The 22,217-nt window shown below is 39.3% G+C and overlaps 1 protein-coding gene across 23 annotated transcripts in view; it reads right to left on the bottom strand.

The window, feature by feature from the left end:
• RIMS2 (regulating synaptic membrane exocytosis 2) overlaps window positions 1-22,217 on the bottom strand; it is an 848,125-nt gene that overhangs the window by 51,429 nt on the left and 774,479 nt on the right. For all 23 annotated transcript variants that reach the window (XM_075063174.1, XM_075063172.1, XM_075063173.1 and 20 more), the window contains one exon: window positions 18,430-18,602. In XM_075063174.1, coding sequence (XP_074919275.1) covers window positions 18,430-18,602 — 173 coding nt within the window. The remainder of the gene's footprint in view (window positions 1-18,429; window positions 18,603-22,217) is intronic.

The raw sequence follows: 22,217 nt of genomic DNA, 5'->3' as shown, positions 1-22,217 counted from the left end.
ATTTTTTTATCTCATAAAACTGGATAAAGTGTTCTTCAGAACTAGACAAGATGTTCTGGGTAAGCTGAGTGGAAACGGTCTCAGAGGGAATCACAACACCTCAGATGACTGATTGAGAAAGGGCTTGCTTACCAAAGAAGATCAGTCTTGAACCATCTAGATTTCACCAAAGCTTTCAAGTGTATTCAGAGAGAATTGCTAGGGAAGATCTTGTGACAATATGGACTTCTTAGAAAGATAGTGGCAGTGGCTCAGATGCTGTATGAAGGTTCAAAATGCTGTATAAAGACAGAAAGTGCAGAGACCAACTGGCTTGATATTGTCTATGGAGTAAGACAGTGAAGCATCTTATCACCTCTCCTCTTCTGCACTGTGATAGATTACATAATACAAAAATCAACATCAAAGGAAAATACAGGAATTACGTGGAGTAGATGAAAACTTCAAGATCTCTACTTTGTAGATGACATTGTTCGCTTGGACACAGATGATGATGTTAGGAAAAAGGCCATTAATCAATGTCAAATGTGAGGCCGCCAAAGTAAGATTAAGAATCAGCCGAAAGACAGCAAAAATCACAAACATTGAAAGAAGAGTCAGCAATGATGATGTATATGTGATCGATAATGAAGAATACAGCATGGTTAACAAGTTTGTATATTGCGGGAGCAGAATTTAGTGCCGATGGCTAACTCCATAAGGAGATGGAAGCAAAAATTGGGAAGACAAGTAGTTCCTTTTCAAGACGGGCAAATATCTGGAAAAATACAGAGATTCACACAAGAAGCAGGATAAAGTTATATAATGCCATTGTGATCCCCACATTGTTACATTGTTCTGAAACTTGGCAAGTGCTAGAAACCCACATAAGAAATTTAATGCATCCCATCAGAGATGCTTGTGAAGAATACTTGGTGTCCACTGATAGGATAAAGTAACTAATGCTGATATGTTACAAAGGGCTGTCCAGCAGACTGTAGAGACAATTATTGCAGAAAGAAGGCTGAAGTGATTTGGATATCAAAAGTGGTATGATGTCAAAAAACTGTATTCCTAGACAATCCTTTGATTGGATACTACCAGGTTGAAGAGAGCAGAGGAGGAGAACAGATGCCATATAAGAAAGATGCCACTGTCATGGTAACAGGCTATGTCATAGCAAGAAACTTGGCAGTAGCCAGATGGAGGTGGAAAGACTGGGTTGTCTCATGTCAGAAAGCACAAAAGGATCTAATACAATCAATCAACCAATCTAGTCTCTCCTCCTCTGTGGGGGAGAGTGAAGGTCTAATAGGGCAAAAGGGCCCAGCTACATCATGCCTGCTATATAGTTGCAGAAGCACCTTAGTGTGCTGCAGTGGTCCTAGGAGTTATTGTACCATGTAAGAGGGGCTCCATTGGGAGTCAAAAGATTAGCAATTTCTGGGGGCTGTGGAGAGTTGGAGCTACCACAAAAATGTAGCAATGGAGAGCTGCTGGTGGGTTCCTTGTGCAAATTTATTTTAGCTCATTTTTTTGGTACCTTAAACAGAGAAACCAGGCAGAAACTTCATCATTCCAACTCTCCCTGTCTCTGACTGATTCATTAGTGCCTCACTTATTTTAGAGTTATTCAGACTCACTGAAGGCTGTCCTCACTGTCCTTTAGCGCAGTCACCAAAGCTCAGACTCCTCAGACTCCTCATCTGTTTCAATGTTCTCAACTGGGAAATATTTCCTCTTCACCCATATCTGAAGAACATACTTTGTCTTTTGACTGCTACTTTTCTGCCCATTTCTTAAGATCAGATGGTGTCCTCACTAGCTAGTCAGATTCTTGCCTTAGGAAATAGGTTCCAGGCAGAAATTGTTTTATATACGCAGGCTGGATAGTACTGTGAATGCCAAATTTATGCAGAAAACTTTTCCTTTATGCCAGTGAAACATTGAGATTATGTGTCTACTTATGCTTGATAATGCCACTTGAAACTTACAATATGTTGCAAACCAACCAGAATTGTATTGAAGGAATGGAATGGGTTAAGTCCACATAAATATTTTGCTGCTATACAAATTAGTTATATAGTCTCAAGCACATGACAAGCTCATTGAGATTTCTGTGGGCATCATACGTTGTAGAAGAAGGAAGTACTGCCCACTCACTCTGTATACACACAATCCAATAGACAGTGGACCAAAGGGCAAACTAAAAAAAGCACTAAATCATACAAGCTTCCAGTACAACAAGCTTAATTGGCAAGGAATGAACAAGACAAAAATGCATAAATACAGCTGAACATCAAAGCGAGTGATGCCTTTTGATGTGGGACAAAAACAAATGGGAAACATTCTATGTATTTTTTTTCCAGACAAATGTCTCTGACCCATGGGGTATGTGTACATCTTGTTAAAGAAATCATCACTTGCTGTATCACAATCCTTCCATAAATACAGATTGTATTAGGATTGTACCTGATCCAGCATCATACCCTGCCACTCTCTTTCCCTTCTTGGGGTTCTCATAAACTGCACCCAGATTCTTGTTAGTGAAACAATACCCCTTCTTCCAAATCTGGTTTATTCAAATAGCATTACATTTCCAATATCAACTTAAATCAAAACAAGTCTTTCTCCAGCTCTACAGTTCATTCAGCCACTTGCTAGACTGAACAATTCTTTCCTGTAACCCAGGTCCTGTTGCCTGACCTTTCTTCAAGCCTCTTCATCATAAGGCTCATCGCTGTTGGTAGCTCAAGTCAGGCCTTTGTGTCTAGCTGGTATAGAGAACCCCTTCCCCAGTCCTCTCTGATTCTCCAGCTTCTGCAGTCATGACACCATGCTCTCCCTCCTCAGAGGTCTTTCTTACCCCCCCAAACTGAGCCGAGCAAACTCCCTCAATTGGTGGAAGCAGCTAAAAAGACACACATGAAGCTGTGCCCAATTCCCTTAAGTGGGCAATCCATCCTGTGACAAATCAGTACAATGATTTGCAAATGTCATATTCCAAAGCCTCCGAATGCCTTTTTGCTAAACTCTTTCTGAAATAAACCCAATATATATATGTGTCCTTTTAATCTGCTGAAATACTGGTTTTAGTCAATCACTACCTGCATGTCCCTTCTCATGTGTTAGAATATGCATTCCCTAACAGTATGGGTCAGTCTTATGTCACAAGCCACCTCCCATATAAGTAAGGTTGGAAGGATTAGAGATTTATTGGTAAGTGTCGTAAGCATCAGTTTCACCATACGCACATGAACCAATGACAAATATTTCCATTGATGATAACAGAAATTTACAGATAGGCAAAGTAAAAAAAATGCTGTGTGAGGATTTATTAAAATTTAATTTAAGGATATTTACTTTGTATATTTTGACATGTGATGTTGACAATTTCTGTTTTAATGGTTATAAAGCTTCAACTTTTTGAATCTCAATGTCTGCTGTCAGTAAATGATTGTCTGACTCTTCCCCATTGTCAGACCCCCAATAACAACTATGAAAATGTAAATCAAGTACAATAAAAAATGCTTAAACCCCATAATTTTGAGCAACTGTGAAAATTTAAAATAAAAAAAAATTAAAAATGATTAAAAATAGATATAGATATAGTCTATCAAAATTATAAAAAATAAAAATTGAATTCTGCCAAGCCTACATATAAGGGTATGTGTTATGCAATTTCTTTCTCTGTGTAATTCATGATGACATTGCTAAAGTCCAGTTTCTGAATATTGCCGACTTAATGGTTGGAGACAGATTGTGGACACCTGACTCATGTGAAATAGTACCTTGCCCCTTGGATAGTTCCTCTGAGGTCATCGTGACTACTTTTTGAGTACAGTGCTACTAAACGTGACTAAAAGTATTTATCGGAATCTGGTCCTGAATCAAGAATATTTGCTGCAGGAAAGAACATAGTGGACTCCACATAGGTTACAGAGCTATAACTGAGAATATGGAATTTTGAAGTTCAGTAACTGCATAATCAGTGGAAAGTTACTTACATAAGTATCTAATTTAATTTTCTTTTACTAAGAAAAAGTAAAAAAATGTTATCACTTGTGTTCCACAGTATAACTGAAAGCCAACAATTGATGTGTGTATATTAAATATTTTACTGTTTATAACTTACTTGTAAAATATGCTTTAATAAAAATGACCAAACATTGCCTCTTTTTTATATTTACAATATTGTTAACATAAATAGTTTTTAGAGAATCAAAAGTTAGATCTAGATTATAATTCTTTATCTAGTGATGTAATCTAAACAATTGTATCTCACTTATTGGATATCTTGTAGAATTTTGTTACTGTTTATTTTTTAAAGCCTGAATTGCAGATTAATTTGTAAAATAAATTTGGGCCAGCAATACTTTCTTGTCTTTATACTAAAGATGTAAATATTAGAATCTGATTTACATTGAAGTCATTTTCTTTTCTCCAATAAAAATGCCAATATTAATACCTCCTTGGGGTTTTTCTTATGTCTTTAATGAATGATTCTTTATTGAAATGAAGCATTTATAACTAAGGCTGCGAGTTTTCATGGAGGTCACGGAAGTCATAGACTCCGTCACTTTCTATGACCTCTGTGACTTTTGCAGCAGCTGGTGGGCCTGGCTCAGGAGCAGCTCACGTAGCCCCTGCGCCAGGAGCACTGGCCGCTGCTGGGGCAGTCTTCCCACCCAGCAGAAAAGTTTGGGTATGGGACAGGGCAGGGGGTTGGGGCACGGGATGGAGTGAGGGCTCTGGGTGGTGCTTACCTGGGGGGCTCTCCGGAAGTGGCCACATCCCCCTCACTCAGATGTTAGATAGAGGCGAGGCCAGGCAGCTCTGCATGCTGCTTCCGCCCAGGGCACCACCCCTGCAACTCCCATTGACTGGGAGGAGGCCAGTGGGTGCTACAGGGGCAGTGCCTGGAGGCAGAGGCAGCATGCAGAGCTGTCTGGCCATGGCCCCGCCTAGCAGCTGAGCGAGGGGGATGCTGCCACTTCTGGGGACCCCCCAGGTAAGGCTCACCCAGAGCCCTCACCCCATCCCGTACCCCAGTCTCCTGCCACCTCCCACACCCAAACTCTGCTGCTGGGGAGGAGCAGAGCCAAGCAGGGAGCCTACTGGCCCCACCAACCTCCTGCCCCCAGCACCAGCCGGGGTCCGAGGCCACGCACCACTGTCCGCACCTCCACCAGCACCAGGGGGGATCCCAGGCCGCGCACCACTGCCCAGCACCCCTCAAGCACCTGGGCCACCCTCCCTCAGCACCCACGGGGCTCCTGGGCAGCTCTGTGACCTGTCCGTAACTTTTACTAAAAATACCTGTGACTAAAACGCAGCCTTATTTATAAATCTAACATTTCATTTTGCCATAGAATGGATATTGTAATGAACTAATATACTATGATGTTTTAGGGGGAAAATGATATCTTAATTGCTGCAGAAGGATATTTCATCATAGTTGTCTCTTATGAGGTCAGCAGACCCCTCAAGATTTTCTTACACAGCTTTTTACAACTGAGGATGAAATTTAAATCTTAATAGATGTTTTATATTCAAAGATGCTTTCATTACATTGATTTGCTGAAGCAATTGAACAATAACAGCATTTTTGGGACAACTATGAGGTAGAAATTAACATTTCCATGGAAACTATGCTTCAGGCTAATACATGTATTCATCTGTCAATTCACATCAGAGAGAGACATTACATTGTGAAAGTATAATGACTTGGACCCCAGAGTCCTCATTTGGCCAAAAAATATTATATTGACTCATTCTTAACTATTTATACAACAGATGTAAACTTCTAACAGCTACTCTTTAAACCATAATTATTAGATTTATTTAATTGAACTTATAATTAGTTGGTTGATTGAAAACAATTGAGCATTTAATTAGTATGTTTGTTAAAAAGAATGCTCTCAACACGAAATATTTTTCTCTTTCTCTAAAGAGAAATTCATCAGTGAATAAATAGGTGATTTCAATTTACTCTCTTATATATAGTATTATGCAAGCAAAGCATGTGTGTATAAAAATAGAAACAATAGGCAGCACACAAAGTGCACTCTGGGACTTTTAGACTTCATCTATACTTGCCTACACCTGCAGTAGCCTGGAAGGTACATGTATCTACAAGCCACAGCAAAAAGCAGACTGGTCCAACCTTACTGTGGTGTGTAGCTACATGCGACAGTGAAAGGCTCCAATGGGGGACAGGCAGCAGCTATATGCTCCAGCAGCTCCTTACTGCTAGAGCCTCTCACTGCAGTGAGGAAAGGCTCTGGCAGCTGGGAGGCGGCAAGGAAAGTCTATAGCAGCTCTCTGCTGTCAGAGGCATTGCTTGAGCATTAAAGAGCTGTCTGTAGTATATACCCTAGGGTTCAGGGGTGTAGGGCACTTTACCCAACTCACCTACCCAGTGCCTCACTACTATTTATATCTGCGCTAGCTGGGTGTGCAGTGATGTTACTACATGGCAAGCTACTGTGCTGTAGATTCATAACCTGGCTTGCTGGGCAGTAAAGTTTCATGTAGTCAGGCCCCATGAGATCCTTCATTACCGTGTTATCACACATGTATCTGTATTGAAACCCTTTGCTGCGATAAACATATTAATTTCACAGACCTGATTCTGTGTTATAACATTTCCCTCACTTTGGCATTTCAAGACAATAATTCACTACTAACATATCTTGGCACAAGTTTCTATTTGATAAAATTACACTATATAAGGATTTCAGATATGCAAATTCCTTTCTCGCATATTTATTTTTCTATTCTAGGACATTATTTTTCAATACCTTGCAAAATTTCTAGCAAAGACAAAATATGATTGCCAAATTGCATGATAATATTTTTCTTATTTGTATAATCTTTCTGTAAACAAATTCTCCTCTTGCTCTAACACATTTTTATCACTATAGAACTATTAAAAACAGGTTTGACCAAGTGAACTTAAGTACAGGATTGGAAGTAAATAATACTTAATTATCGAACTCCCAGAAATGTAGCAAGGATTAGTTAGTACTATTATATTTTTTTAGTTTCATATAAATCTGTAAATATGTGGGGTCAATCAGAGATCAAGGTTAGGACATAAGCTAAAGTGTGACTGAATTAGTGGAACAGAACTAATGAGGCTGAACCACCTAGCAGTTATCCACATCTTTCAGCTACGAAGGTCAACAGCCTATCTGCCCAAACCTGTCAACAAAACACCACCATTTCTTAATACAATGGAATCGCATCATACCTGCATTTAACTTACACAAATTCAACTATATGCGCACAATGAGCATATGCCCTGGAGTGAGGATGAGATGGGAGAAGTGAATCTTCTGTTCCCTCAGTTGGTCTCAGATCCTGCATGCCTCTCATAGTGTGCCCATCTCTCCGTGCTGAGTGTGATTCTAGTGTTTAAAGATACGTATTTTTCATACAACATGGCCCCTAAATGCAAGCCAACTACATCATCTGGTGCTCAGCCAAAGTAACAGTGATCTGTTCCAACGCTGGAGGAAAAACTGGTTGTGTTGGACTTACTGAGAGATGGTATGTTGGTCTCCAATGTGGCGCGTAAAATGACGCAACAAATCTAGCATCTGTGCCATCAAGATTTGAGAGAGAGAAATTCGTCAAGCCGTGGCATCAAGTGCTCCAATAACTGCTCAGGTGACGAGCTAGGTGTGTGATAAGACTTCAGTGAAGACTGAAAAGGCAATAAACTTATGACTGGAAGTCATGAACCGTAAACATGTGCCTATCAACGGCAACACATTGAGAGAAAAGACTCTTAGCCTCTACGTGCTCTTCAAACCTCCCACTGAAGAGGGACAGCCTTCTGATGAGAAGGAATTCTAAGCCACCCAAGGTTGGCTTAACAGTTTTAGGAACCGCTTCAACCTCAGAAATGTGCAGACTACTGGTGAAGCTGCATCTGTTGATGAAGAGGCAGCAAAAGCCTACCCCGAACAATTAAAGAAAATCCTAGAAGAAAAGGGCTATCTTCTGGAACAAGTTCTTAATGCCAATGAGACTGGGCTCTTCTGGAAAAAATGTGCAAACGCACTTACATTTCGAAATCAGAAAGACAAGCCCCTGGCTTCAAAGCAGCTAAAGACCGTGTGACTGTGTTGTTCTGTGGCAATGTGGCTGGGCATTTAATAAATCCAGGCTTACTCTACAGGGCTGCAAATCCCCGTGCCCTAAAAGGCAAGAGCAAAAATCTCCTGCCTGTGTTCTGGCAATAAAATAAAAAGGTTTGAGCGATGGCAGTATTATTTCTAGATTGGTTCCACAAGTGTTTCATTCCAGAGTTAAAGTGGTACCTGGAAGAGAAAGGACTTGACTTTAAAGTGTTGCTGATTGTAGACAATGCTGCTGGCCACCCAGAGGCACTCCAGTTTGTGCATAACAATGATGAAGTTGTCTTTCTCCCCCCCCAATACCACCTCCATCCTCCAACCTCTTGACCAGGCGTGATTTGCTGTTTCAAGGCCACGTATACGAGGTTTACATTTTCATGGATACGTACCGCTATGGATGCTGATCCCAACCTTAATGTGATGGAGGGTTGGAAGTCCTTCAACACTGCCGATTGAATCACTTATATTAAACAGGCAATGGATGCGATCAAGCTCGAAACAGTTAATGCATGTTGGTGAAACCTATGGAAAGAATGTGTGAATGATTTTAAGGGTTTCCCGATCATTGACAAAGAAATGAAATGCATTGCTCAGGTGGCCAGGCAAGTGGGTGGTGATGGCTTTGTCGACATCCTTGAGGAAGAAATTGAAGAATTAATTGAGAGCCAAAGAGAAACATTGACTAACGAAAGAGTTAGAGGAACCGATAAAATCGTCTACAGAAGACGAAGATGATGACGATGAACAAGAAGAGCCAGCAAGTTGGAATCTTCATAAATTTGCTGAAATGTTCTAAGCAGCAAAACACTTGAATGATTTAATTTCTGAATATGATCCCTCTATGGAATGAAGCCTCAAAATCACACATAGTATTACGGATGATTTGAGACCATATCAAGAAATGTTTGAGCAGCTCAAGAGACAACAGCGATAGTTGCCGATCACCATGTTTTTCAGGAAAAAAGTACCAGCAGCAGATGAGCCTGGGCCATTGCCTCCTGGAACGACATCAAGCCCTGACGACCCTCCAGTAGTGTCATCATCATCACAGACTAGCAAGAATATCCAAAATGAATGGTGAGTGGTTAGGTTTACTGTTTTGCTTTTTTATTCTTTCATTCTTCCATCTCTCTCTCTTTTTTATGTAATTAAAATACAGTACTGTAAAATTATATTTTGCATATGTACTCTTTATTATATACCGTACATTACTGTATATATTATACATTTATACATATTACTATTACTGTACTTTATGGGCAATTTAAGGGATTTTCAAGGGTAATTTTGACTATATGTGATTTTCACCTTATGTGCTGACTTTAGAACCTGATCCCCGCAAAGCTACCACCACTCGTTCGGGGTGGTTATTTTTTATCACCAGGAGAGCCCTCCCCTGGCAATAAAACATGTCTATTCAACCCACGTCACAGTGCTGCCACATGGACAGTGTAGACATACCCTCACACTTTGAATTGTGAAGCAACTGAAGAAGGGAGGTGATCACCCCATCTTTTATGCCCTCGAATGGGTGCACAGGAAGGCATGAAGCACCTGTGTAGCCTTGATGGACATAGCTATTCAAAAGACTCCAATCTTGCATCTATGATTCAAATGCAAACCTATAGTGGGATCCACATTAACTACAACATCTTGAAGAACCACAGTTACTATAGGGCAAGTATCTGTTCTTTAGAGTGTATATCAGATATTAAATAATCTAATTCCAGTAGCCATTGCCATCTGATTCTTGCATAATTTAATTAACAAATGTTTTAGCTTCTGGTGTATTTGCTAATTAGGAGAATGCTTCCTTATAGCTAATGTGTTTACTTAAGTAAAGAATGATAAATGGTGGCTTCTCTTACCCTAAGGTTGTACTTAATTTTTCTCTTAGAAGTGTAGGACTGGAAGGGATCTCAGATAGGTCATCTAGTTCAGTCCCTTGCACTGAGACAGGACTAAATGTTATCTAGACCATCTCTGACAGGTGTTTGTCTAAGCTTTTCTTAAATACCTCCAGTGATATAGATTCCACAACCTCCCTAGGTAATTTGTCCCAGTGCTTAATTACCCCAGACAGATGTCCTTTGAATACCCTTTGCTGCTTGTACTCAGACAGATGTCTTTTGAAGCAATAAAAGCTTCCCATTACTTCCTGTCCTGTCCTCAATAGCTAAGGAGAACAATTTATCACCCTCATCTTTATAAAAACCCTTTACATACTCGAAGACTGTTGTCAGATCCCCCCCTCACTCTTCTCTTCTCCGGATTAAACAAACCCATTTTTTTCTATCTTTCCTCATAGGTCATGTTTTCTAGAACTTTGATCAATTTTGTTGCTCTCCTCTGGACTTTCTCCAATTTGTCCACACCTTTTCCAAAGTCTGATGCCCAAAAGTGGACCCACTGCTACAGTAGATGCCTTATCAGTGCTGAGTAGAGTGGAAGAATTACTTCTTGTGTCTTGTGTACAACACTCCTGCTAATACATCACGGAATGATGTTCACATTTTGTGCAACATTATTACATTTTTTGACTCATATTTAGTGTGATCCACTATAACCCCCAGATTCTTTTCTGCAGCACTCCTTCCAAGGCAACAGAGAGTCCTGTGGCACCTTTAAGACTAACAGATCTAAAGGTGCCACAGGACTCTGTTGCTTTTTACAGATCCAGACTAACACGGCTACCCCTCTGATACTTGCCTTCCTAGGCAGTCATTTCCCATTTTGTATTTGTGCAATTGGTTATTCCCAAGTGTAGTACTTTGCATTTGTTCTTACTGAATTTCATCCTATTTATTTCCAGCCATATCTACAGTTTGTCAAGGTAATTTTGAATTCTAATCCTGTCCCCCAAAGCGCTTTCAACCCTTGGTATCATCCTCAGACTTTACAAGTGCACTCTGTATGCCATTATCCAAATTATTTATGAAGATATTGAATAGAAGCATACCCAGGACAGGTCCGTGCAGCACCCTACTCAGTATGCCCTTCCAGCTTGACTGTGAACCATTGATAACTACTCTCTGAGATGACAGTGGATCTGAGTTGCTCATTTTTCAGAGAAATGTCATTGCTTTGAGACAAAAATAATTAGTGTAGGAGGGAGCATTCTCCACTAGAGCTAGTGTTATGCATGACAAGGCTGGCATGACAAACTGACCTATGATTCACTGGAGCAGCACTATAAACAGTTCAAACAATACACTAAACTTCTAATCAGACACAAAAAGTATTATCCTTTCATAGCATGGGGACTGAATTGTTTAATTAACTATGAAGTCCAAATAAAGTTTTAAACTAGAAGCTATTGAATAAAGAGATGTTTGAAAGTAAATGTTTCAAGAGTTCATTTCAGAATTAGAATTATAACTAAACTCAGATAAACACGTGGTAAGGACCAATTCACAGCTTCACTTTGAACTCACAATGAAGTCTCTTGAGTTTTTTTTAAAAATAGATAACTTTTTAAACCTAATGAATGTATTTCTATTATTGTTATTCTTGGGTAACTGTGGTTTATAGTTCTGGCCAGGAGTGAAAGCAGAATGCCAAAATCACTGAAAGCTAACATACACCTGTTCATACAGAACTACAAACACTGTCTCTAACAAACAATCGCTGCAGCCAAGGTGAAAGCCTCACTAGAAAAACCTGAAATGCTAAAGTTATTATGCAAAGGAAATCTAAAGGGAATCTGTGTACTATTCTGAAATTCTGGTCAGATTCTATTCTCAGTTACTGCTGAGCAATCCAGTGAATTTGTGGTTGTACTGGTGTAAGTGGGAGCAAAATTAGGAGGGAGAGGAACTTATTTGGAGTTCCCTATAAAGGAGAGGCCGCAACGGGCAAAGGGAAGACACACAAAGGGTGGGTGATTATTTGAATCAATACAAACCTTAAAAACATTTTGGACTGATGTTTAATGTGGTTCCAATAAAGGGCTTAGGTTAAGGACAGTTTGATGCAGATTTACTGCGGTGGTGGCCATGAACTCTCACAAGTAGTTAATCATTGTCTAAGTGTCACACACACCTCATGGGTGTGGTGTTCTGTCCCAGCTAGTGGTACTGAGACCACTTAGAGAAAAACAGAGCATGTAATTAGTGAGTCTGCTCTACAGCCTTAGCTACCAGCCAGTTAGCTTTTAGCTCATGCGTAAGTTCCAGAGGTCCCAAGTTCGATCTCACCCGCCAATGACCAGGGTCTGTTGGCCTTACATAAGGATTCTTCCAGTTACTTTATTCTCAGAGTATTATTTATAAGGGACTTTAAAATGAGTTAGAATTAGAAACAACATGTTTTTGATACAAACAAAAGGACACAGCAGCATGGATACAGAATACCTTCAAATAAGGGTATCCTAGAAAAATTATTTAAGAAGTTTGATCTATGCTGTGATTTTGCTATACATCAAACAGATGCCAATTTTTAGTTTCATAAGGCTTAATCCAGGCAAAAATTGACTCCAGAACTATTTCTCCCAGGAAGATGAATTGACTTTCACTTCTCTAAAGCTGCGGGGGCTAACTGCAGTTCTCCGGGAAAAACCTGTTCTCTTCAGCAGGCATGGACCATGATTAGCCATCCTATACTCCCACTTTTCTCCATAACAGTCTGAGTTTGTGTCTGATCAGGGTCCCCATAAGATTTTGACTTTTGAGGTCCACCTCCTGCAGTTCTCAATTTTGTACATCTTAGTTGCTTATGGCAAGTAGTCTGTGTTGCCATTATTCCTGAGTATTATCAGTGCTTTGCTTAGATGTGTGGGGGAGGGGTCTCTAACATTATGAAATCTGGAGATCTGACAGCTTCTCAAGAAACCAATTTTTGAAGATGACTAGGGCTCCGTGACTTTCCATGACCATTCTGACTTCTGCAACAGCCAGTGTGGATGACTCCAGGGCCACCCAAGTAGTTGGCTCCAGGGCCAGCACTCAGGTGGCCCTGGGGACAGCCACATTGGCCACTGTTCAAGCGGTCCCCCTCCCCCAAGCAGCAGGCCCCTGGTTTCCCTCCAGCAGCAACCCCCTGGTTCTCCCGTCAGAGGCAGGTATAAATACACAACATGAAAAGATATATCTGCCTCTGTATTTTCCACTCCATGCATCTGATGAAGTGGGTTTTAGCCCATGAAAGCTTATGCTCAAATAAATTTGTTAATCTCTAAGGCGCCACAAGGACTCCTCGGTGCTTTTGCTGTTACAGACTAACACGGCTTGTGGCTGAACTGGGAGCTGGAGCTTCCAATGTGATTGGGCTTCAACACTCTCTAAAATCCCACTACTCATGATAAAATAGCAAGAGTTGGCAATACTGTTATAAAAAAGAAAAAAATCCCCTCTACCATGTACAACAGAGCAGTTCACAGAGGGCTGCACATCCTATTGCATAAGGACACTTTTCTATTGAAAAAAAAAAGAGACATTGATACTGTTTCTTTAAATCAAAAGCAGGAAGCAAGGCAAGAGAGGTCTGATGTAGGTCCTAGGCAGAAGCTCTGCAGTGAAGCAGAGAGACAGTGTGAGAGAATAGCCATAATGATAAAACTGCTTTTCTTATTCTAAAAGAGTTCCTTGTTCAGGGTTAAAAGAAAGTGACTGATTTTTTTCACTATTGTCACATGACCAAAAGAGGCGCAGAAGCATTCAGCCAATCAAGAAATCCAAATGTTTTATCAATGAGTAAATCAGATAAGGAATATTGCATTTTCCCATTATAAACTAAGTGGAAAACACAGCAAATGTAATTAATGTATATTAAATATCACAATTCTAGACTATTTCATTGTAGCCATAGTGTAACTCTGAGTGTGCTGGCGTAGAAACTGCATTGGTAAAAGCATTTCTTATAATAATGTCACAGACCTGACTAAGCCTATGGGTGTTGCATGAAATGAGCTCATCTAACTTCAGTAGTGTAATAAATGTCTAACTCAGTCTCTCACTGACCTAAATGCAAAGTGCACTCGGAATTAGGTGCTGACCAGGACTGGCTTCCTGGGCTAAGGCAGAAGGAGGATCCTTCCTCCCTCTCCTCTTCTGGTTTCACCCAGGACTGCCACAAAATAGAAGCAGCCAGACCTTTTTATATGGCCTGCAGAGGCATCACTGGCTTCTGTCTGCTTCCAGTCCTTCTAGCATGCTGGAGTAAAAAGTATCACTGGTTCCACCAGCAGTTGACCCTGGGAAGCCTTTCTAGACAACTAGTGAAAGTCCAAACTCTTCTGTCCTTTTAAAAGTCTGTTTCCTATGGCATGGCACACCAAGATAGCAGGGTCTCCAGTAGGGGGCAGCAAATGCATAGGACACCCAGTCACAGACACCTAATCATATTTTAGGCTTGCTGCAGCTGTAGAACTACACAACATGCTGCCACCTCACAGCACATCAAACCATTAATGCAAATGAGTGAAAGAACCATTTTTCATTATTCATGTCCACAACTGATCCACACACACATTTATCAGCCTATACAAAAGTAATTTCAGTACACATAAGTCTTGACGTTCTCTCTGAATTTGGGCTCAGCTACTCCTATTCCTCCCAACCAGCACCACCTTCTTGTGCCTTTGTATCAGTCCTCAGCTAATGGGTTAATTAACCTTCTATCTCCCCCAGACTGTCAGCCTGGTTAGATAAAATTACTCCCAATATCCAATCAGACATCTTTAGGGGACCTAAATACAGTAGAACCTCACAGTTATGAACACCTCGGGAATGGAGGTTGCTCATAACTCTGAAATGTTCATAACTCTGAACAAAGCATTATGATTGTTTTTTCAGAAGTTACAACTGAACATTGACTTAATAGAGCTTTGAAACTTTACTATGCAGAAGAAAAATGCTGCTTTTAACCATCTTAATTTAAATGAAAGAAGCACAGAAACAGTTTCCTTACCTTGTCAAATCTTTTTTTTTAAACTTTTCCTTTATCTGTCTAGTAGTTTACATTTAAGACAGTACTGCACTGTACTTTTTTGTCTCTGCTGCTACCTGATTGTGTACTTCCTATTCCAAATGAGGTGTGTGGTTGGCTGGTCGGTTCGTAACTTTGGTGTTCGTAACTCTGTGTTTCTACTGTAGTGCTCACCTGCTAGCTCCCCAACATTATGTCATACAGTCAAACACAAACTATAAACCAGTTCAAAAGGAACAAAAGGCTGTGGCTGCCTACATCCTAAAGGGTGAAGTTAAGGTGTTTAATTATTCTGTTTGCAGAACCATTCCATTACAATCAAGAGATAAATTTGTTCGCTATTAAAGAATTATGGTTGAAGGTGAAGGTGGCTGTCGGGAACATAAACAACAAACTATAGCAAATAAAATACAAATGGGAAAACAAATAGGATCCAGGCACTGGAAAAAGAGCTACAGGACCACAGGGAACTACTGTATCTACAAACAGAAATATATTTTACCTGACATCATCTTGTGAGAATCGCCTTTGTAAATCCTCTTTTTTTCTCTGCTTTTTCTCTTTCCCTTCATCAGTTTGATCATCATGGATCTTTTCATTATCTCCTGATTCTTTGCTTTCCTCCTTATCACAGTTTTCTGTCACCTCTTGCTCTTCCCCCTTTTCATTAACTTGTTCTTGCTTCACTTTTTCCTCAAGCTCCTGCTCCTCCTCCTCCTCCTCAGGAAATATCTCCTCATGCTCATCCCCTTCCTGTCCTCCCTCTTTTTTTCCCTCTATATCCCTTGACCTTCTGAAGTCAACACAAATTGAGGAAGGCATGCAAACAAAAAAGAAGACAAAGTGAAGTTAGGGTGTAGAGAAGAAGCATTCATGCAGTACACAAAAATAAATTTAAAAGAAAAGAAATAAACTGGAAGGGAAAATGTAGTGAAAGGTAAAAGCGTGCTGGCCAACTTCCAGCACAGGCTAGACAAAGATTAAGATGCAACCATTTTTTCAGGAGAGTCTGTAATGTACATATTTTGTATACAAAGTTACATGCTGATAAATCACACAAAAGTGTACCTAAACACATGGAATGCACAGTTCTGTGTTCCAGACAATATCAATTATGCAAAATGAGAGATACTTAAACCTACCTTTTAAAAAAACATAATTTATCTTGGGAGGGGAAATTTCCCAGAATTAGGAATATTAGTGCCAAACATTTAAGGCCCAATCTTACGTCCCCTTTGTGCCCAAACTCCCACTGAGTTTGATTGGTGTTTTGAGTGTTCATTGAATGGATGGTGAGCCTATTTCTGCTTTCAAATACACTGTGCAATTCTTATTGAAGACTAAACAATGAGAGTTGCACAGCAACATATTTATTATTATTACTGGGTCCAGTATCTATAGAAGCACTTTACAAGAGGTTTTAAAAGTATGGCAATTCAAGTAGGACTGTCACAATTAAAAAAATTAATCACAATTAATCACATAATTAATTGCATTGTTAAACAATATTAGAATACCATTTATTTAAATATTTTTGGATATTTTCTACATTTTCAAATATATTGATTTCATTTACAACACAGAATCCAAAGTGTACAGTGCTTACTTTATATTTATTTTATTACAAATATTTGCACTGTAAAAAACAAAAGAAATAGTATTTTTCAATTCCCCCATTACAAGTACTGTAGTCCATCACTTTATTATGAAAGTTGAATTTACGGGAGATAGTGCTGCCCACTTCTTGTTTACAATGTCACGTGAAAGTCAGAAAAGGCATTCGCATAGCACTGTTGAAGCTGGTGTCGCAAGATATTTTTGTGGCAGATGCGCTAAAGATTCACATGTCCCTTCATGCTTCAACCATCATTCCAGAGGACGTGTCCATGGTGCTGATGAGTTCTGATTGATACTGATTCAAAGCAGTACGGATGTGCATGCTCATTTTCATCATCTGAGTCATATACCACCAGCAGACAACTGATTTTCTTTTTTTGGTGGTTCAAGTTCTGTAGTTTCCACATCAGAGTGTTGCTCTTTTAAGACTTCTGAAAGCATGTTCTACACCTCGTCCCGCTCAGATTTTGGAAGGCACTTCAGATTCTTAAACCTTGGGTCAAGTGCTGTATATATCTTTAGAAATCTCACATTGGTACCTTCTTTGCATTTTGTCAAATCTGCAGTGAACATGTTCTTAAAACGAACAACATGTGCTGGGTCATTATCCAAGACCGCTATAACATGAAATATATGGCAGAATATGGGTAAAACGGAGCAGGAGACATATAATTCTCCTCCAAGGAGATCAGTCACAAATTTAATTAACGTATCATTAAAAAAAATGATGCATTTCTTCTGGAATGGTGGCCGAAGCATGAAGGGGCATACAAATGTTTACCATATTTGGCATATAAATACCTTGCAATACCGACTATAAAAGTGCCATGTGAACACCTGTTCTCACTTTCAGGTGACACTGTAAATAAGAAGCGGGCAGCATTATCTCCCATAAATGTTAATGAACATGTTTGTCTTAGTGATTGGCTGAATAAGAGGTAGGACTGAGTGGACTTGTAGGCTTTAAAATTTTACCTTGTTTTATTTCTGAGTACAGTTATGTAATAAAAAAATCTACATTTGTAAATTGCACTTTCATGCTAAAGAGATTGCACTATAGCACTTGTATGAGGTGAATTGAAAAATACTATTTCATTTATCATTTTACAGTGCAAACATTTGTAATAAAAAAAATAATATAAAATGAGCACTATACACTTTGTAGTCTATGTTGTAATTGAAATCAATATATTAGAAAATATAGAAAAACATCCAAAAATATTTAATAAATTTCAATTGGTATTCTATTATTGTTTAACAGTGCGATTAAAGCTGTGAATAATTGTGATTAATTTTTTTCATCACAATTAATTTTTTGAGTTAGTAGCATGAGTTAACTGCGATTAATTCAAGCATAGAAATTGTGGAGATGCAGCAGGATAGTCTCTGCTCCATTTGTAAAGTATGTTGTAATGACTCTGAGACTGCTGGCAAGTATTTTGCAAATAAAATTATCCTTTAAACTGCTTAATATTTTTGAGAGTCTTTTTTCAAAAAATGCAAGTCTAAGTGTAACAAATGCCCTCAAGATGCTTAAGTTTGCACACAAGAAAATCCTTTTATTGATTTACTAAAAATACCTAGCATAAGGAATCAAAAAAGCAGTAGAAACGCAACAATAAATGAAAATCTGTATTTTGGAAAGCCCTATAAGTTTTATTAATATTATATAAATTAAAGTTTAGCAAAATTTTCACATGCACTCACCTGAAAAGTATTCTATAAGAATATAAGTGACCAGCTTCCTAGTTCTGTTACTCACCTTATTTTCTTGTTCCCTCTCAGTCGTTCTGATTGGACAGACATGTAGCTTGTGCTGCTGAAACGAGAAGCGCTGCTTGTCCTTGATACAGCTGACACATCACTGACATCACTGTCTGAAGATTTATTGGAAATATTGTCTGAGCCTCGCTGAGGATCCCGTCCTGACCGATACTATAAAAACAGAATGAAAAAGACATAGAAGTAGTCAGTGAAAACATCATAAATCAGCTGTTGGGGCTTTTCCATAACAGTATGTTAATTGACTCCATTACCAAATTCTGCCTGCATTCCTGCAATGACGTTCTTAATTGGTCATACTGTCTGGAATACAAATCTTGTTTTTGTATATCTCAGTTATAACCTTACTGCACTACCCAACTCAAGATATTACATTAAGGTCCTTGCCATAGGCCATATGTTCAGTAACTTGCACAACACCTTTCTTCTGAGGATTTTCAAGGGCTCTGCAAATTTTACTGAAGACTCCCAACATCACTGTGAAGGATTTAATTATTATACCTATTTTACAGATGGGTAAACAGAGTCATAGAGAAGATAAGTGACTTTCCCAAGCTTGTTCAGCTAGCAAAAAGCAGAGCTAGGGACAGAACTCACATTCTAACTGTTAAACAACATTGGTATTCTAGGGAACTGTTTACCTTCAAAATAATGTCTAACAAATATTAATTCTTGTTTACTTAAAACAAATGGAAAGATGAGATTATTAAACTAAAACTGGGAACAATATTTTAATGTTCTAACTGCAAATTTAACTTGCAAAACTATTTAGACTGGGAATTTTAAAAGATCTTGAGAGAGCTAATGGCCAGATTCTTTTAAAGTCAGTAAGCACACAGAGATGCAGATAAACATCACACCTTTAAAAATCTGGGCCTAAGCATTTAACTCACATTGACATTCAAGGTCATGCAGAAAGTTGTGACAGACTCAGAAATTGAACCTCAGTTTCCTGAGTTCCAGACCAGTGTACAATCTGCTAAATCAGCCCTCCCCCACAGCAAGCTATACTAGGCTGTGGCATAAAGGCCTTAGCATAGCCCCAGGAGCGGCGTCAGGGTTTTTGGTGCCCTAGGTGCAGGGCCGGCTCGTCGGTCCCGCGGCTCCGGTGGACCTCCCGCAGGCGTTCCTGTGGACGGTCCGCTGGTCCCGCGGCTCCGGTGGACCTGCTGCAGGCATGCCTGCGGATGCTCCACCAGAGCCGCGGAACGAGTGGACCCTCCACAGGCACACCTGCGGGAGGTCCACCAAGCAGTCTGACGCCCTCCCAAATCCTGGTGCCCTAGGCAACTGCCTAGGTCACCTAAATGGAAGCGCCGCCCTGCATAGCCCCAAATCTACATTAGGTATAATCTGTATGATTATTACATATAACCAAACTAGTTCAGATAACAGTTAAGATGTTTTGTGAAATTTAGGATGCAGAACCAAAAATAGGAACAGTGTCATTTCTACCGACATAGATTCCAGGATTTGACAGCTCTGTCCCCTCAGACCTTATAGGGAAGGTTCTATGTACTTAGCCATAAGTTTGGGAGTACACCATATATTTGAATGTCACAGCATTTATTGACTTTTGCTGTTGCCACATAGTCAAACTTTTCTGACTGATAGAATAAAATAAATTCATCTTTACATTCTTACTAAGACGATCTCTTCTCTGTGTATACTTAGTCATATCTACTTCTGTCTACTCCATTTGATTTATCTTAGCATTCCAGACTCAAAGCAGCTATACTATGGTGAAGTAAATTGGATTATATTTTGGAATTTAAATCTTCAACAGTTGTTAACTAAATTCCAATGACAGGATATTTAATTACTTGTGGTAATTAATGCATTGACACAACTTGACTAGCAGGTCCCATATCAAGCTTGCACCACTAGCAGGAAAAAAAAGTATAAAATGAACAAATGAGAACAGCATTAAGAGTAAAGCAGTGCCAGAATTCTGAGAGAGTCACTTTACAGAGTATAACTGCACTTCAAAAATGTTTTTAAAAAACTGTATTAAGGTCATGTGACTTTTTGTGGCAGCCATAATCAAGCCAGAAGGAAGCATAAAGTGAACAATAGGACACTCAATTAACAGAGTTGTAGACAACATCCAGCAAACCATTCAAAATGCATTTATATAATTTGGTGTACTTTCATTCCACTGCTCAGAGGCATCAAAAAGAGTTACCCTGGTTCTGTTCCCTGGCTATCAGCCCAATTTATCAGGGTGCTTATGAAGGTCTAAACTATGGCAGGCCCTAAGCATCTGGCAATGGGAGAGAAAGGAGTGAGGACATTCACCCCAACCTTGTGCAGCCAGTATAAGGGCTACCCTGAACTGCAGACCCCATGCCTCCTAGATATCTGCTCTGGGAAGTACTATACTTTTCTGAAGCAGAATGTTCTCTGATACTCTACGCTGGTGGTGAGGCTCTGCAGTACACCCAGCACAGAGCTGTGCCTAAATGTCACAATTCAGCCTTAGTATTTTTTACTGTTTGTACTTATTGTTTTTTATAAAATCCCTTACAAAGTTTATGAGATACACAGTTCTGTAGTGCACCTATATTTATACACACACACTTGTGCACGCACAGGAGAAACAGGTGGACAGATATTAAATATGCCCCAAATGTTCACCTCCCTTCTTCAAAATGATTCTAAATCCTCGATTACCTTTTATCATTTGTTATTCTGACAGCTAATAACTGCTCCTATAATGCATTTAGGTATAAATTTATAATTGATGCAAGCATGTAAATCCCACTAGTTTTTATTTTATTTTGATTTATAATAATATATGCTAAAAGATCCTTTAGACATCTCTGCAAAAAATATTAATATTATTATAATCCCTCAGTATTACATCATGGAAATTATTTTTTTAAAACAGCCTTCACAGCATAAAAGATCTTTAAGCATAGAAAGAAGAGTGCTACTGTTGAAAATTTATCGCATAAGTCACCAATAAATCCTGACCACCAACTGACTCCACAGGTTTGGGGAGCCAGGAGTTTCATTAAACTCTGCAAAATTTCTGCATTTTAGGTGCTCAAATGCATTTGTTCTCCTCTGACTTTCATTAAAATTCTTGCAGTGCCTAAGAGTGCTGACTTCTGGAGGTCACTGATTGAGATGTCTTGCATTCCTAACACGTTCTTGCATTGCTCAATCATACCCTTAGTGATTGTGCCAAGTTCTGTAGTAGTCATTGAGGTCATCTTTGTTTCAGTTTTCTATAATCTTTCCGCTTCGTGACAGAGTTCTTCATACTTTTCTTGTTTCTTTTTTATGTTTCTGTCTGCTGGTATTTCAATATCAATTAACACAGTTTTGTTTCTCCTCTTTTCTTCAACAACAATGGCCAGCCTGTTTGCCTGCACCATTCAGTCTTGACAATTGCGGGTCAAATAAACTTTTACACTTTTCATTCTCTAGAGCATTTTCAATTTGGTGGTTGTAATACTGCATTGTTTGTTTAAATCTGTACTTACCACAGAGGCTTTAATGCAGACACTTGGCAACCTCATTATGTTCCCTCCCAGCCAAGTGCTCAATACATTCTCCACCCTCTCTTTCTTTCTGGAACACTTTCTGCAGTTTGGGAAGCAGTTCTATTGGTCAGTTTTGTTTTAAATGTAATGAAACCTTAAGGACTGCTCCTGTGTTCGCATAATGAAGCTTTCTGTCACTCTGTCGAGGAATCCTTCTACAAGCCATGAGATTGTTAATCTTCGATATAATGGGTTTGATCTCTCTCCAACAGTGTAT

The sequence above is a fragment of the Chelonoidis abingdonii genome, chromosome 2 (assembly GCF_003597395.2).
Source record: "Chelonoidis abingdonii isolate Lonesome George chromosome 2, CheloAbing_2.0, whole genome shotgun sequence".
Lineage (NCBI taxonomy): Eukaryota > Metazoa > Chordata > Testudines > Testudinidae > Chelonoidis > Chelonoidis abingdonii.
This window is presented reverse-complemented; position numbering and strand designations above follow the sequence as displayed.